This window comes from Pleuronectes platessa, chromosome 13 (assembly GCF_947347685.1).
Source record: "Pleuronectes platessa chromosome 13, fPlePla1.1, whole genome shotgun sequence".
Taxonomy (NCBI): Eukaryota; Metazoa; Chordata; class Actinopteri; order Pleuronectiformes; family Pleuronectidae; genus Pleuronectes; species Pleuronectes platessa.
In genome coordinates, this window is record NC_070638.1 from 6,396,174 (window position 1) to 6,412,914 (window position 16,741).

Sequence of the window (16,741 nt, forward strand, 5' to 3'; positions counted from 1 at the left end):
ACACACATCCATCCATCCGTCTCTCCATCACCTCCTACTGCTCCAGCATCCCCTCCTCCTCCCCCCCTCCTCCTCTACACACAGGTCAGCTCTCAGGGTCACCACCTCTGCCCCCGCTGACAGACACACACCCTGTTCACCCATTCATAGCGGCACACTTCTGCTCTCTGACCGGCCAGGAAAACACACACACACACACACACGGTTGCTGAAAAGGCTCTGCTCTCTCCCACCCCCCCAGCCCCTTTCACTTCACACACACACACACACACACACACACACACACACACACACACACACACACACACACACACACACACTGACTTTACATTCGCACATGAGGAAAGTAGCTCTTCATCATGATTGTGACCAGGATCTTTTTTCTGCAACACACACGCACACACACACTCTCATCTGATGCCTGATGGATGATCCCTTATCCACATGTATGCATGCATATATTAGCTTTATTAGATAATGGCACTGAGAGTGCCATGTGCAGTACAGCACATTCCCATCTCCTCCTGCTGTTTCTCTCTCCATGGAGTCATGAGTATGCATGTATGTGTGTGCGTGGCAATGCATCTGATTGCCATTGTGATAATTCACCCATTCAACTGAAAAATTGTATGCAAAGATCAATAATCTTGTGCGTCTTTGTGGCTGCAAGACAAAAGCTGAAAAAGCCAATGTGTTGCTGTGTTGTATCATATTTATATGCGTGTGTTTTTTGTTTCCACAGGGAAAAACATCTCCACCTGCTTTGGTCTTCAACCGTCTTTTTTCGGACATTAAGGAGGAACCAGAACACCCCACCCTGGTCCATCCCAGGTACTACATCATATTAACATTGATTAAACAGCCTAAATACCCCATGTAAAGGTTTACATTTTTTATTTTTTTAATAAAGGATTAATGTGCAGGTTATTAAATAGGAAAAAAGACCAGCACATGTTCCCAGAGTCTAAACTGTAAACCAAAGGTCAGAAATATTGTTTTGTCTGACATCAAAAAAAAATTTGTGGATCAACTTATTGTTTAAATAACTAATTGTTTGACCTGATTAATCTTTTAGTGTATGGATTGTTAGAAATAGTGACAAAATAATTTACGAGTCGGTTTATCTTGTCATAACATTATCATATTTTCCATTTACGTTCAGATATGAAAAATAAGTGGAAACAATAACCTAATTATCAAAATAGATGTTGATTATATACAGGACTTCACAGATTTTGTTGTCAGAATAGGATTTTTCAACAGACGGTTGGTCTCTAAGTGATACAATGAGATTGCTGTAGAAGTATGTTTGGCTGGAGAACATTAAAAGCTCTAGTTTATTTTAACTCTGCATTATGAGGAAGTGAACTGTGCCAAACTGTTTGGTTGTGTTAGTTGCCAAGTTGCCTCAGGTTTCATTTTGACTTTCTATCAGTTTCTTTTTTAGTAAATGTAGTTCCCATCCAACATTTCTTGCTCAGTTCCCTCTTTGTCCTCTGTCCTTCATCACATGAGCTTCTCATCTCCCTCCTTCCTCCTCCTCGGGTCCTCTTTTCCTCCCTCCTTACTCCCCAGACCACACCAGTCTATGTTTGGGTATAGTGCTCTGCTAGCTCACACAGTAATCTGACCCAGATTAAAAGGTGGAATTAGATGGTTTATGGCGCCATAGCTACACGTGACTTCTTGACATACTGACCATGGGCCAGACTAAATGGCAGGATTTAGATTTCTGGTCACCTCCGGCATTACCGGACGGTAACGCATCTCAAACCAGTCGTGGCTTGTACAGAGCGGGTTGGAGCATGTGTTTCTGCATTGCAGCTTTAGTAATAATGAAACGTCTCGCTAGACATCCACAGCACTTAACGTCCTATTTGTACCAACATCCATTAGCACCACACATGTCAAATAGGAGCCATGCTTACATTATTCAATCACATCTTTGGGGTTTCATGTGAATGAGTTTCAGATCGTCATTCAGGTGAACAGGCTGCGCTTATTTCCATCCAGAGCAGAGGGAGCAAGGCTGGCTTGGTTGGTTGGTAGTGCTGTAGTTTTTCCGCCAGAGCCCCACTGAGCTGTCATGCTTAACCTAGTTCACAGCTCCAGCCTCAGCTCTGTCTGGAGGGGACTGCTGTTGGGGGAGGGGTTCAAAGCTTCTTCTCTTCTTCTCTTCTTCTCTTCTCCTCCTCCTCCTCCCTTCACACCATGCAGCCAGGAATGGACAGATAGTGTTTGCTCAGTGGCTTCAGTGCATCTCCAGGCACTATCACTCTCTCAGTTGTACCCACTACCTGGACATGTGTGATAAGCTGAAGGTGTGTTTAGGCTGATACCCTGTAAACACATGATAAGAAATATTCATATTCCGCACCGTGTTTTCAGCTCTTGTCTTCAGACTCTGCACTTACTTTAGGCCAAACCCTTCACCGCCGTAAATCTTTTATTGCTCTGATTCCGAGTTTTTCCCTGATGAGTTATTGCAGTCATATTTGTTGCTTAATGTACATCAGCATTGTAAAGTCCATACCTCATAACATTTTATAGTCTTCACTGCAAACATGAGAAGTATGTGAAAGGTGACAATGCTCCCATCATGACTAGAAAAACCAAGAGAAAACGCATGCTTGTGTCAGTCCGTACGTTATCAGCAGCTAACCTCACCTTTGTGTGATGAAGGGAAGCCAGGTCTTTAAAAAGATTGTCGTTTCAGTGCTATTGCACGTTCAGTATCTTATAAATTGTAAAAGATTTATCTACATGTTAAACCAGTTCAGTGTTTAAACGTCTTTTCTTTATCTGCTTCTCTCTCCCAGTTACTACATGTACACGTACGATAAGATGGTGGCTCCCAACGTGTCTCTGCAGCATGAGGCGGAGATGAGCCAGGAGATGCTTGGAGCGCTGCTGAAACACCACTACAGCCGCAGAGTGCTGGGCCACGACGAGCCACCCATGGGTCAGTCCTGATACACACACACTACTAAACAGAGACACACACACAGAGAAAGGCACTTATGCCCCTTCCATACACAATTCCAAACATATACACTAAACCATACAGATGCGGACTCCATATTAAAATGACATGTGACGAAATCAAATTCGATTTTAGCTTTTTGATTTCCAGCTTTCTTTGACATGGAGTTGTCAAGAAACACTGACGAAAGCACTGAGCGATGGCGTCTGACCCATTTCCAAAACTTTAAATTTGTATGTTATAATCGATTAATGCGATTATGTCCATTCATGTAAGAAACTGAAAACAGCAGAGCAGGAAATAGGCGAAAGGGGGGGGAAATCACCCCCCATTTATCCATGAGGTGACAAGTTAAATCATCTGTGTGTGAAAACCTCACAATTAATGTGATTGAAAGAATTTTTAACTAACTAGTTTATAAATATATATAGGGGAGGGGTTTGAGTTTAGTTTTCCGAAAATGTGTGTTGTTTCTTTTGAAAACCAGAAATTTACGAATTAATTCAATAATAAAACGATGTGAATGGCCGTAAAATAATGAGCTCAAATATTAACAGTACTAAAACGATAAAACATATTTATTCAAGGGTGTGGAAGGTCATCCTTCACTTTGGAGACAACAGCCTGCCAAAGGATCTTAACCCTGTGTGTGTTTGTATTGTAATGTACATTCTGACTGTACATACACACAAACATGGCTGACACATGTCGACTATAAATACATCGCGCATGCACACGCAGCAACATGACTAGAAGAGACATGCAGATCATGTACATCTAGCACAGTGGAAGAGCTGACACGTGCTTACTGTAAACATACAACCACCGCCAACACACACACACACACACACACACACATGTGTAGCATTGCAGCCTGCAGCGACACATAATCATGCATTGACCTTCACATAAAGACTCTAGGGAAACCTCATGATTGAGCAAGAGGGGTGAAAAGGCAACGACCTCCTCTCTGTGTGTGTGTGTGTGTGTGTTTTTATGTGCACATTAAAGTGTGTATATTAAAGCTGCATCAATAAGAGGTATGTGTGGAGAGAGAGAGAGGGAGAGGGTGAATCACAGCAGTAGTGTTCATCTGCCATTATTACGCCACGTATGACTGCCATTCTCTCTCTCTCTCTCTCTCTCTCTCTCTCTCTCTCTCTCTCTCTCTCTCTCTCTCTCTCTCTCTTCCTATCTGCTATCTCAACTTCCTCTTCCATCCATCCATCCATCCATCCATCCATCCATGCCTCTTTCTTCTCTGGCTGCCTTGATCACCACCTCCCTCTCAGTCTGCTGTCACTTCCCCCATCTCCTCCTCCTTCTCCCCCTCATCATCATCCTCCTCCTCCTCCTCTTCTTCCTCTTTCTCTTTATTCTTCTCCCAGTCTATCTGTGTGCCTTTCACTTTTTCTGTTGTGCCCCCCCCCCCCCCCCCCCCCCCCCCAGTTTTTTTCTCCGAATGACCCACTCCTGCTATTTGTTTGCTTCTACTATCATGCGCGTGCGTGTGTGTGCTTTGCAGATCATGTATGCGAGTCTGTATTTGTGAGTGTGTGTGTATGCACATACAAAAGACACCTTCAGTCAGTAAATGAGTGTCCTCTCCAGTGCCAGACAGGCTGTGTACAGAGCATGCTGTTTCCTGTCACACACACACATACTGTATGAATACATTATTCTGGTAAACAACCCACTGTTCTCGTGCTCTCTCTCTCCCTGACACGATTTCTGCTTCTCTCTCTGTCTGTGAGCTCACTGGCCGACACATGCCTCGCTGCAGCATCTGTGCACGTGTCTTTGTGTTGGGAAGTGCGACATGGCCCCGTTGATCCGTTACTCATGATGTGCACCTTAAAGGCAACAGTGAGGACACAAGTCAGAGTTTGAAGGAGCCAATACAGAACAGCACAGCTCCCACACACGACCCTTTATTCCTCTTTTTTCTGTCTCTGTGTCTGAGGACACACATATACACGCGCAAACACACACACACACACACACACACAGAGAATTGGTGGGTGAGTGTTTGGTTCTACGGCTGTTGCCGTGCTTGTGCTTGCGTGTGTGTTAAAGCTGAAAAAGAGGTGTGAGGTTGTGCGAGGGTGTTACTAAACGTAGGCGGGAGTGCGCGCCAGCTCGACTCGCACTTCCTGTCTTTCAACCACCTCCTATTCTTTTTGTATTTCTTATTTTATATATTTTTTAAACTCCTTCCTTCATCCTCCTCTTCCTCTCTCCTCAGATCTTCACGCGTCGCCCCCTGTCGCTGCTGGCGCCGAGGAGGCCAAATCCCAACATGCCGCTGCTGCCTCGGCCACCGAGCCGGAATGCCAAGCCCAGGCAGTTTCCATGGAGACAAGCAGCCCGAGCTGCAAGAAAGCCTCCCACACCCCCGCCCACACCCCTCCTCCTCATCCTCCTCCTCCTCCTGCGTCGTTGTTGACGCCGGTATCGGAAGTAGTGGCTAAAGACACAGGCTCTGCCACAAGCGGCACTGCAGTGGTGGTGGGGGGGCTGGAGGACGACAAGGACAGGATTGTTGTGGAGATCATGCAGATGTACAGCAGGCAGCAGGACAAGCTGAACTCCACCCTGCATAAGCAGCTGCAGCTGGAATTGGTGAGTTGATGGTTGGAAAGAACAACGAGCAAGATGAATGAGCCCAAGATAAACTAGAACCTAACTGTCCTCGCCTGTTTAAAGTGTCCTTGAAGTGGATGTAAAGGTGATGTTCACCTCCCACCGACCCCTTCATGTAGGTACCAGATGGTTCTACAAGTCAGAACCAAAGTTAATCTAAAAAACAAGGTTTCACTAATTATAACATATTGTTTTGTTATTAAAACACTTAAGTTCAATTTTAGTTTTGACATATGGAATGTGAAACCCCTCTATTCAAGTCCCTTGGGCTATTATGACATGTCTCCCTGTGGAGGGGTAGAACTGTAAAGCAATTTCCCCTACAGAGGTCAGTGAAGTATCACATGATTGTTATTATTTCCCTTGACTTAGTCTTTGTGCCTTCAGGAGCTGGAGGCGGTACGCGGGGGCGAGGCAGCGAGGTTACGGGAGCTGAGCGCCGAGCAGCGGGAGCTTCGCAGCGAGCTGGAGGCGGTGCACAGTGAGCAGGCGAGGCAGCTCAACCAGGCCCGCCAGGAACAGCTGGAGCTGGAGACCCGTCTGGAGCAGCTCCGACAGCAGGCCTGCGCCTGCGAAATGGGGGTACAGCGCCAACAAGAGGCCCACTACACCACACAGGTACGGGCTGAGAGGAGAACCAATCCTGGCATCAGAAACTGTCTGAATGATGCAGTACACACACTAGCTTGCATCACTTAACACTTGATCTCAGATGGTACAGTGCTATGCTTCAGTTGGAATCAAATTCAAAGAAAAGGGGGCATCAGTGCAGCTGTAGCACACTGCGTATTTCTACTTGTTTACAAAGCATTTAAATTAAGTTAATGCACATCAGATCTTCACCTTGAACGTATAGGAATTTGCCCTTTTAATCCTTGATCCTTGATCGTTCCCAAAACTGCATATCAGCACTCTCGGTCCCTCTTTAAAATATTCCCACCAGATAGTGGCCAAAAAACATTCTCACAGTCATCTCCCACATATTTCCTCTAACAGCAGCAGAGAATGTTTTCTACCCAAACTTTGAGACTCAAGGTTTGGACAGGCTGTTTCTGTGATTAAGTGTTTCCTGACTGAATCATTTTGTGCGCATGTATGCTCTGTGTGAGTCAAAAGCGTGACCGCACACACACACACACACACACACACACACACACACACACACACACACACACACACACATACACATACACACACACACACACACGAACATTCAAGGCCTTTGTTTAGGTTTCCACTAGACCTAATCTTGAGATAGATTATGTTATGTTGGCTTGAGCTCAGAGCTGCACTATCCCTCTCCTATCTGCCATTGAAGCTCCGGCTCCTCCTGCCCCTCTCCCCTTGGCTCCAACACCAGGCTGGGTGCCAGTTAGGAGTGGGGGGGTGTGCGTGTGTTGTCGTGAGACTGAAACGAGCTGTTTCACTAAAAACTTAAACCAGTCATTTGTAATGTAATATATTTCAAAGTGACTGGCGTCATGGCACCTCGGACACATTCTATTGTCTTCGGGGTTGGGAAATTCATTTTCTAGTCTTGACATAATTTAAAAAGGTTAAAAATAACTGGCAATGACTTGTGGGGCTAGTTGGCTGTGACAGCGAGCTGCTGTAAACAAGGTTAAGTCCGAGTTTATGTCTGACCATCAAAAAGTGACCACTGCTGACTGAAAGAGCCGGAGGCCCTCGGTTAACTTCTCTGCATTTTGACACACACAACATATAGTGCGACGCGTGTAGATAGCCTATCTGCTGTACTTTGCACAGTCTGTTGTGATAGCTCTACCTCTACGTCTGATGTTTTGTGGGCTCTGTTTTGTGAACACACTTGATTGTTGTTTCTACATTTAGGCTGCAACAATTAGTCAATTATTATAATAAGCTCAAACTCATATTAAAATTATATTTTAAATATTACTTTTGGTGAATTCAGAGCTTCATGTCTTCTTCAATGATTTTAAACTAAATATCTTCGTAATTTGTGAAATTGGTTTGACTTTTTCACAATTCCCTGACATTTTAGAGACCACATTTTAAAAGTAAGGGTTATAGTTTGAGAAGCATGTCAATCATGCATCATCATATTTAAGATAAAGAGTTTTGTGCTGTGGGACGTCCTCAATTTTATTTTGTGTAGTTAAGGTCTGAGAGTTAACACAATGACCTGATTTCTATACGTGATACTAGATACTAGACTATTTGTCAAAACATGGTCTTGTCTGTGTCCTCAGTTGTCGGAGCTTCGTCAGAGGCTGGAGCGGGCGGAGGCAGATCGCCAGGAGCTGCAGGAGGAGCTGCGCCGGGAGCGGGAGGCTCGGGAGAAGCTGGAGCACACCATCGCCCAACTCAGGCAGCAGATGGCCCGGTCTGGCACTATGGGAGGCAGCCCCTCTCCTCCTCTCACCCCTTCCACCGGACCCCCTAGCGCCCTCTCCCCGCCCTCCTCCTCTTCTTCCTCCATCTCGGAGGCCCCAGCGTCTGGCCAAAAGTAACTGCCACCCCTCCGGGCGCCTCCTTCCCTCCCTCATTCCTCTTCGCCATCACCCACCAACTCTACAGACACAAACAAATCAGCCTGAAGCAGAACGGAGCTTCACATCTCCTCAGGCTGTTTTTTAAGTTGTGGATCTCATTCTCCTCCCTTATTATTTCAGTGTAGGACTGACTTTTGTTTTTGTAATTTAACATCACTTAAAAGAAAAAGTTTTATGGTGTGTTTTTTTTATTATTCTTTCTTTTGCTTCCTCTCTTCTCTTAAAACAGTATTTAAAGATTTTTGGGCATGTATGATTTAATTTATAGTTTTTACTGAACAAACAGCTGCTTCACAGACAGGAGTTGGGTCAAGTCGAGACCAACTCAACCATCACTATATTTGTTCCATCCTCACATTGTCACCCTCCTCATCCCTTCCCCTCTCGCTTGCTCTGGATTCCGGAGCCAATGACTTTGAGATTTCAGACTTGAGCTCAGACACGGATGCTCGACTCAGCTCCCCACGGACGTGTCAACTCACTGATACTACCTGGCACAGCAGCCGGTGCCCATGGACACAAAATGGTGCCTGGACGTGTGCCTCCTCTCCGTGTTTCTGTACCTTCAGCCCAGATGCTCAAGTACCAGCGAATGCAGGAAACTGCATGGACATTTCAAAAAAGTTTTTTTGGGGTCCTTAAAAAACAAAGAAAGAAAAATATAACGTGTTAAAATATCAAATCTATATGGAGGAGAAAAACCTTTACTGTACACAAAAAGACATTAAGCAGATGTTGTAATAAAAATATGCCAGTAGTGACACTGAACTTGAAATGAGTGTTTTGAGTGTGACGCCCACGAGGTAAAAAGCGCTCAGACTGTCTGGCCTGGGCCCCAGCTGCCCCACACTCAGACCAACTTCCTCTTCACTCAGCTTGGCAGCACCTGGACTCTCCTGTTGTAGACCAAACAGTCTGTCGGTTGAGCCACCAGCTGCCCAGTGTCTCCTCTAACACCCCCCACAGCTCCCCACTCACTAGAGACCTCACACCTTCCATCGCTGTGTGCTGGGGCCATTGCCCTCTACTGGGACACTCCTCAACACTGTGGTTTTCACCCACTTTGGCCTAGACAGGAAACACTGTGCTCTTTTCAGGCTTGGCATGAACAAGCTCACGAGCGGTGTTATGCACTTAATGTGCTCTCCTCCTCCAGAGTCTCCTGGGAAAGGAATGCGTCTGGACACGGGGGCAGGGTGAGCCGCCGAAGCTTTTATAAGACAGAAGAAAGGCAGAGTCTCACATGTGCAGTAGCTGCGCTGTGCTACAATAATACATACGACATCCCCACATGCGTGCACACTCAAGTGTGTTAGGGCAGTGCAGGCATTCAGGCGAAACAATGGTCCCAGCGTTCCCAGCAGATGATCAAAGCTCCAGCGTGCCCCTGTTCACTGGGCTTCCTCTGCTTTTTCAATCATTTGACTTCATTGTTAGCAGACGGTTTTATCCCCACCCTGTTTGTCAGAATGTGGGTCGCAGGTGAAAGCAGTTAGTCCAGGATGGTTTGGGCCCTGCTTCACGTTAATCTGCCTGGCTGAACAAACAGCACCGGGAAGGGAGGGGAGGCTTGAGGGGAGCGCTCGGGGGGACTGGTGCGCTCTCCCCCTCGGCAGGCTGGGTGGCCCGGACGCCAGGGGTACAGAGGGAGCCCGGTTTTTTTTTTGTTCTGTGCCGCCAGAATGGGGGCAGCTGTTGTTGTCTGGGGGCCTCTGCCCAACCTCGGGTGAGACTGTACAGGATCCCCCATCTCTCAACGCGACTTCCCTCCTCTCCCACTGAACCGCCATCACTCACTCACTCTCACTTACCCGTCCATCCGTCTCCAGTGCCAGATCAGCTGGGGGTGTGCAGTGTTTTGTAGAAGCCCAGGGGAGCGAGCAGACATCCAGCCAGAGGAAGAGAGGACTTTTATTGTGTCAGTTGCCAGGCAAAAGCGCTTTTTATTGCCACTGAGGAAATCCCTGTGTGTGTGTGTGTGTGTGTGTGTGTGTGTGTGTGTGTGTGTGTGTGTGTGTGTGTGTGTGTGTGTGTGTGTGTGTGTGTGTGTGTGTGTGTGTGTGTGTGTGTGTGTGTGTGTGTGTGTGTGTGTGTGTGTGTGTGTGTGTGTGTAAATAATTGTTTAAAAAGAGAAGGGGATCGGCCTCGGCTAAACTCTGAGCTTTTTTATGCATCTGCTCTAAATGCAAATTGATAGACATTCCACTGTGCTCCATCCTGTTCAATGCAGATTTTCTTACACAGCTTCCCTTTACAATAACAGATCTTAAAGACTGGGCCGGGTGCAGTTGTGGTTTGTTGATGGTCACAAGTGCAGGTGCAAGCCAGTTAAATCGAACCCATGCCGCAGATGTACACTCTACTGTTGTTCCATTCAAACCTTTATTGAAATTATGAAAGAACATATTTAACGTATTAACTAAAGATTTATATTCACTTTGTAAATAATGTAGTCATTAATATATTAACTGTTCATATAAGAATAATCTTCAAAAGGTTATATATAAATTGGACCAGAACTTAGGCTCCAGACGGCCTAAATGTTTTTGCTTTCTTTTTAAAAAAAGTGATCTTTGCAGATAACTGAATTGACTTTGGTCGAGTGGATGTGGGGGAGAGACATGCATGGTTTACTGAGACATGACGCAGGACAAAGGCTTAATAGGAAAGATGATACTTTGTTACACACATCCCCCCTTTGCTGAAAACTGATGCATTTGTTTGTTGTGGATTTCATCTTTGACGGAATGTTGAACTTGTAATGTAACAAGCTTTTATATCCTCTTTGTCAAAAAAAACTCTCCCCTGAGCTAAATTAAAACTATTTGTTTAAGAAAAATCATTTTGGGGGAAAAGAAAAGAAAATTCTAATTGTTTTTTTTTTTTTGCATGTTTGCTTCCCCTTATGTTTAGTGTCACTAGGCCGCTCTATCAATCAGTTTATTGTGAGAAAAAAAAAAATCCCCAAATGTAAGACACAAAATATTGAGATGGCTCATATGCATGAACATTGAATATGTGGAAGTTTTGTCATTATTGATTCCAGAGGCTAAATATAAAGTCAGAGTCAGATTATGAAAAACAAGAAATGTAGCCTAATTCGGAAATATTACACTGTGTGTGTGCGCGTGTGTGTGCGCTTGTGTGTGCGTTTGAGAGTGAGAGATGAGCTCCCACGTCTGACTGAAACACGGCAGCTTTGAAAAGGGAAAGAGAGAAACTTGCTCCTGTAGCTCTGGATGTGTCGTTATGTTTTTCTGATTTGAGATCATATATCCTCGTCTGAAAAGATGATCAGTATTAGTTTTTTCTTTTTGACTTAATTACCTCTTCAGCGGAACAATGAAAAAAAAAAAAAAAAAAAAGAATCATTTGAATTCATCACGTTTGCAAATACCTAATATGTAGTTTTTCTTTCTGTGTAATTAGCATTTTATACACAAGGGGGCGATGTTTATCTTTCTCTAATTGTGCTCTGTAATGAGAAAAGGACTAAGTGAGCATGGAGAGAGAGAGAGAGAGAGTCTCCTGTAACATGGCGTCCTGGGCCATTTTGCATTTTGCAGTGTTAAGAGAACTTGGATTCAGCTTTGTACAGAATTTTTACAGGTGTGAATTTTTGCCCAACCAAGTAAAAAAGGAGGAAGACAGAGCCAGGCTTTACCACAAAAACATATTTTAATACAAACACTGGTGAACAGATCCACGGTTGAACTGTTGCAGGTGGTTTGCTTTGTAGTTGGGTGTTTAATTTTCAGCCAGTAGTTATTCTGCGCCACTGTGGGAGGAGTCTGAAGTGCAGGGCCGCGTTGTTGATTGGTCGCACAGATCACTGGCCATGAAGAATATTATGATTTCATGTCCAAACATCCTGTTATAGATATTAAAAAAAAATATTTATGGCTTTGCTAAATAAGATCCCTCTTCCCCCCTCGATGCTGAAAATGAATCGCAGTGTCCGTGTATGACCATTGCATACGTTGCCAATACTACAGTGTGATGAGACTTTTGTTCTTGCATGAATCGAGACACTGTTCTCCTACCTCATGTTGTGATATAAAAATATGTTTTTTAAGCAGAAGACACTGCATCTCTAACTGTTTATCATCATTGATATTTACTAGTAAATGACATACCTGTAAATGCTTTTAGCTAATACCTCAGTTGTATCTAGTGTTTGTTTTTTTCTGTTTTTGCCCTTCCCTGATTTCAGATCTTGTAAATATGCCCTGTATAGACAATGAACTTGGATCAAATTCAAGTAAAGTTCTGTAGTGTCGAACCTGTGTTGTCCTTTGCCTTCTTCACCAGCTTGTGATGCCAATAGTTGTCTATGGAACGTTGTTGTTCACTCCTCGGGCTCCAGATACTCAGGACGTCACATGAACCACATAAACATGCGCAGAGACGATTAGTTGATCAACAAATTCAATTTATTTCATTAAAAAGCTTAAAAAATTGAAACATCTATATCAAAAAATCATCCTGAACTGTTTATAACATTGAGGTTTATGTTAAATCCAGTTTTGTGCAGCATCAGAGTGATTAACACATTCTGAGAATATCATTATCTCTGATGCCTATGCAAAAAAAAAAAACCTGCTTACAAATTAGGAAATTAAACACACGGTCTGAAACTACTTGAGAATCACCACATTCTTAAAACGTCTTCAGTATCAAAGTGATACAGGGACAGTGTCGGTCCATTCAATGGTACAAAGCAAACAGCAACTGATAATAGGCTCAATAAAATGAGGTTTATGTTAACATATAGGCAATATATTGTAATAGGAATTTTCCTTTGGTCCCGAAATCCATATCTCATTAATTCTCTTAAGATTTGATAGAAATCCCTGCAATAGTGGTTGAGACATTTGAGTCTATAAGTGTTGGACTGACTGACAGCATCACATGACTCCTTCTCCACAAACAACATATTTTCTCACATTTCAGGTTCCATCCTCTAATTTCGTTTCTTCTAACTAGTGTCCTACATTAAATATACGAGTGCCGTCATGTTCTGTCCTCTGCAGCCAAGTTAAATTGAATCCTCCACTCACAGAAGCTGTCAGCGGGAACGGCTGCCAAGCCCTGTGCGAGCCGCGGGGCTGGAACGGCTACACACAGAACCAGTGTGATCAGAAAGCTGTTGAGGAAGCAGAGCCAGGCAACGTTCAGACCCAGGTATGAGGGTATTCCCACGGGTAGCAGGAGGAGCCCGGCCAGAAAGATCAGCAGAGGGGCCCATGTGCTCAGAAATATACTCAGGACCTGGCAAGCAATGGTTCTCCTGGGGCGAGTTCTGCTCTGGTTTGTAATTTGGTTCTTCTCAGGAGGGTTTTCTAATAATGTAGAGCTGCAAACAGCATGAAGCACAGAGCAGGCCAGAGTCAAGGAGAGCAGTGTGACAACCTGCAGGATCTGAGTGGTGTGGAAAACCCAGCACTGGTTCATTTGGTGGAGAGACACGTCCTCCAGGGCAGGATCGAAGTCTGACAGCAGGAAGACGTAGAGAACAGTGAGGCTCCACAGGAGGACGGTCACAAGCGGGTGGATGATCCCTTTCACCCCCGAGGAGGCCGCTGGCAGGGAAACGGTGCAGAAATGGTCCAAACCGGCCACTAGCACAACGGGCCACTGCAGGAGGCTGTAGACCTGTCCCAGGATTTGAACCAGCAAACACGTGTGGTATCTGGTCAGCTGCCAGTCCAAGAGGAAGAGGAGGCCATCAGTGTGGATGTGAATGGCGGCGAAGATGAGGGTCACGGCCGTGTCCACGACGGACAGGGACACGCTGAAAACTCCCACAAAGCTCCTGCAGATGTGGCTCCTCTGGAGAAACACCAGGGCCCAGTTGAGCAGACATTTCCCTCCCAGTCCGAGCAGGACAGAGAGGATGGAGATGTTCATGTTGTGTCGTGTGGGTGGAGGTTTTAACCAGATGTGCACTGGTGACTGTCGACCATCATCGACACTCTGCTGCGGCTGGGGGATGGTATATCTGAATCCCAGGGAAAAAAACACGCAAGTATTTATCTGTCACTTTCAACCATAAACTGAAATAACACATTGTTGCTTGACTGTTGTAGTGGAAATTTATCTGGAGATGTGAAATTAAGAGTTTCTCAGACCGGAGTTGTCTTTGAGTCTTTAGTTTAAAGCTCTGCAGAGGGTTACACAGTCAGCATCAACGCTCAGATTGCAACCTTCATTAGTTAAAAAAGAAAGTTCTAATACATTGTATTATTAAACAGGAAACATAACAGAAAGCAAAGAGGAAACACCAGCCACTGTTTCCACCAAAAGCCCAGCAACACGCACAACAGTAATAAGTTTTCAATACTCACAGTAGATTTGTCATGGAAAGACCGTCTAATAAGACGGATCATTAAAAATGTTTTATTCATTTGTGTATTATTGTTTAATATTCAATGTGTGTTTTAATAGTTTTGGTTTTGCCAATTTATGGATTCCTTTGATCAGTTTTGTAATAATTTCTTATACTGATTTCCCAGGGCAAACCTTTTAATAATTTGATATTTCAACCTATATTTCACTTTTTCTTTTTGGTTTCTTATTTGTGTAGATCATAGAGTGTTTGTGTAGATGGATGACGTGTCTCCACTTCCTCCCACCATCCAGAGATGAAGGGCAAGATATACGAGTGTCACCATTTTTTTTAGCATTTGGAGCAGTAGCAACACATACAGTCTATTACCAGTTTATTAGGCGAAGCTCACTCAAACTAATGTGGCCTCCGTGACAGTTGTAAACTTTAGTTTTTGTTGAGACAGTTTTATAGGTCTATTCACCCTAATGATTACAATTTTCATTAAGGCTGTGTGTTATAGGTTATTGTATTTAGTCCACAAAGAAGAAGTGAAAAATGACATGCTCAGCCAAAAAGAGGTCTCGGAAGAAGAGTTTCAACAGGAAGTGAAGGGTTTATGACGAGCCCTTATAACGTACAAATACTTCTGTCTTATATCAAACTGACATAATTCTGCTTGTTTGTGATCTGTGCTGCAACCTCGGGTTACATTATTTAAACATATTTAAATCTCAAAATGAGTAGACAAATAAACACAGAGCCTCTGTCTTTAACGTTCTCTCTGTTTCAGTGTGAAGCAAGTCCCCCGGCAGCAATGACATTTTTTTGGGTATTATTATTATTGTAATTTAGATTTTTCACCAAATTGTGTCTGTTGCATTAATAACTAAGTTCTTCTTCCTCTGTCTTTAAACGCAGGAGTGAAGCTTCAACAATGATTCACACAAAGATGTTTGTTTTCCGTTTTTCTCTCTTAACTTCTTCTTGAAGATTGTTGCTACAGTCACACTGCACCTCACCTGAGGACGAGCTCCACCTCTGCTGCTGCTTTTCTTCTATCAACGAGCTGTTCCCAGAGGCAGTTAGAGCTGCCAGTTTGCTCAGTGTTCACTCAAGAAGTGAACCCTGAGCAAACATGAACACAAGGAAACCAACTGTCAGATTTCAATCTGTTTAAGTGCCGCTTTTACGGAGAGAACTGAGCAATCATAGTACAGCTAATGTAACCAGAATTCATTCATCATTAATATCTGCACGACTCTGACAAAACCCAGCAAGACGAGAGCCTGTATGAAGAAAACACACAATACACGCATCTGTTCCATTTGGGTTTATTACCTTTGTGAATGAAGTAAGGTGATATTAAATCCAGCACCTGTTCCGTCCTGCAGATTTCCAATATGCTTGATCCAGCTTCAATGAAACTACAATCAGAAAAAGCTTCTGCCCTGAAAGGTGTGGTTTGTTCTCAGACAGGATGCGTAGGCTCTGAACAAGGAAGCTCAGATGTATTGTGGTGCGAGGTTTACATTATAACACCGAGGAGTGGAGCTCGACCAAACTTGTGTGAAGCCACAGAGAAGAGAGAGAGAACCTAGTTTAACGTGTTTATTGCAGCCTCACTGTTGGAATAGCACCAACCTTTTCTCCAGGGTTATTTCTCTCCCTGCGTTTATTACTTTGCACCAGAAAATCTGCTTGGAATTAAATGTTGATCAGAAGAACTCTCTATGTATTTATTATCTTTCAGCTTGCTTTGCAACAATGAAGCACTACTATCTCAGGAAGTAGAATTAATGATAAACAGCAATCAAAGTGGAATGCAAATGAAGAAGTCCACTGCACAGGTGTAAGCTTGTTTTGAATATCCACATGACCACAGATGTTTGGATTTTGACTTTCCTGGGACATTATCCTACCAGAGACAAGTTTTTTCCTCCACTGCACCCAACTTGAAGTAGCATTTGGAACTGGTTAATATTCCACTAACATCTTACTCATACGACAAGCGTGCAGGGTGAATTATTTATGGACATGACACTTCCGCCAAGGAGGTTACAGTAAGTTTGTTCATTAGCAGGAATGCACGTGGTGGGAAGATGTGGGTGAGGCAGTGGGGGTTTGAATCCAGGCACCAGAGCTAGGATTTTATTTTCACTCTCTTTTGAGATAGGACGTTTTTTTGCATTTTTCACAAGCAATAATCCATCGAGCACAATGGGGGAAAAGATCAGGCATATTTATAGAACT

At 44.0% G+C, this 16,741-nt stretch overlaps 2 protein-coding genes across 3 annotated transcripts in view; one reads left to right on the top strand and one right to left on the bottom strand.

The window, feature by feature from the left end:
* skila (SKI-like proto-oncogene a) overlaps positions 1-12,442 on the top strand; it is a 30,962-nt gene extending 18,520 nt beyond the window's left edge. Inside the window, exons 3-7 of the mRNA XM_053438962.1 lie at positions 743-831; positions 2,820-2,962; positions 5,229-5,605; positions 6,014-6,244; positions 7,858-12,442. Coding sequence (XP_053294937.1) covers positions 743-831; positions 2,820-2,962; positions 5,229-5,605; positions 6,014-6,244; positions 7,858-8,118 — 1,101 coding nt within the window. The 3' untranslated portion in view covers positions 8,119-12,442. The remainder of the gene's footprint in view (positions 1-742; positions 832-2,819; positions 2,963-5,228; positions 5,606-6,013; positions 6,245-7,857) is intronic.
* A 129-nt stretch (positions 12,443-12,571) lies between these two features.
* On the bottom strand, positions 12,572-16,015 carry gpr160 (G protein-coupled receptor 160). Of its 2 annotated transcripts, none has more exons than XM_053438964.1 (2): positions 15,830-16,015; positions 12,572-14,161 (listed from the first exon to the last, which is right to left on the bottom strand). In XM_053438964.1, exon 2 carries the CDS (start codon positions 14,068-14,070, stop codon positions 13,174-13,176), a length of 897 nt encoding a protein of 298 aa, XP_053294939.1. In that variant the 5' UTR covers positions 14,071-14,161; positions 15,830-16,015; the 3' UTR covers positions 12,572-13,173. The 2 variants fall into 2 exon arrangements, with proteins under 2 accessions (XP_053294939.1, XP_053294940.1); XM_053438965.1 differs by lacking the exon at positions 15,830-16,015 and adding an exon at positions 15,511-15,821.
* Positions 16,016-16,741: the final 726 nt, after the last annotated feature.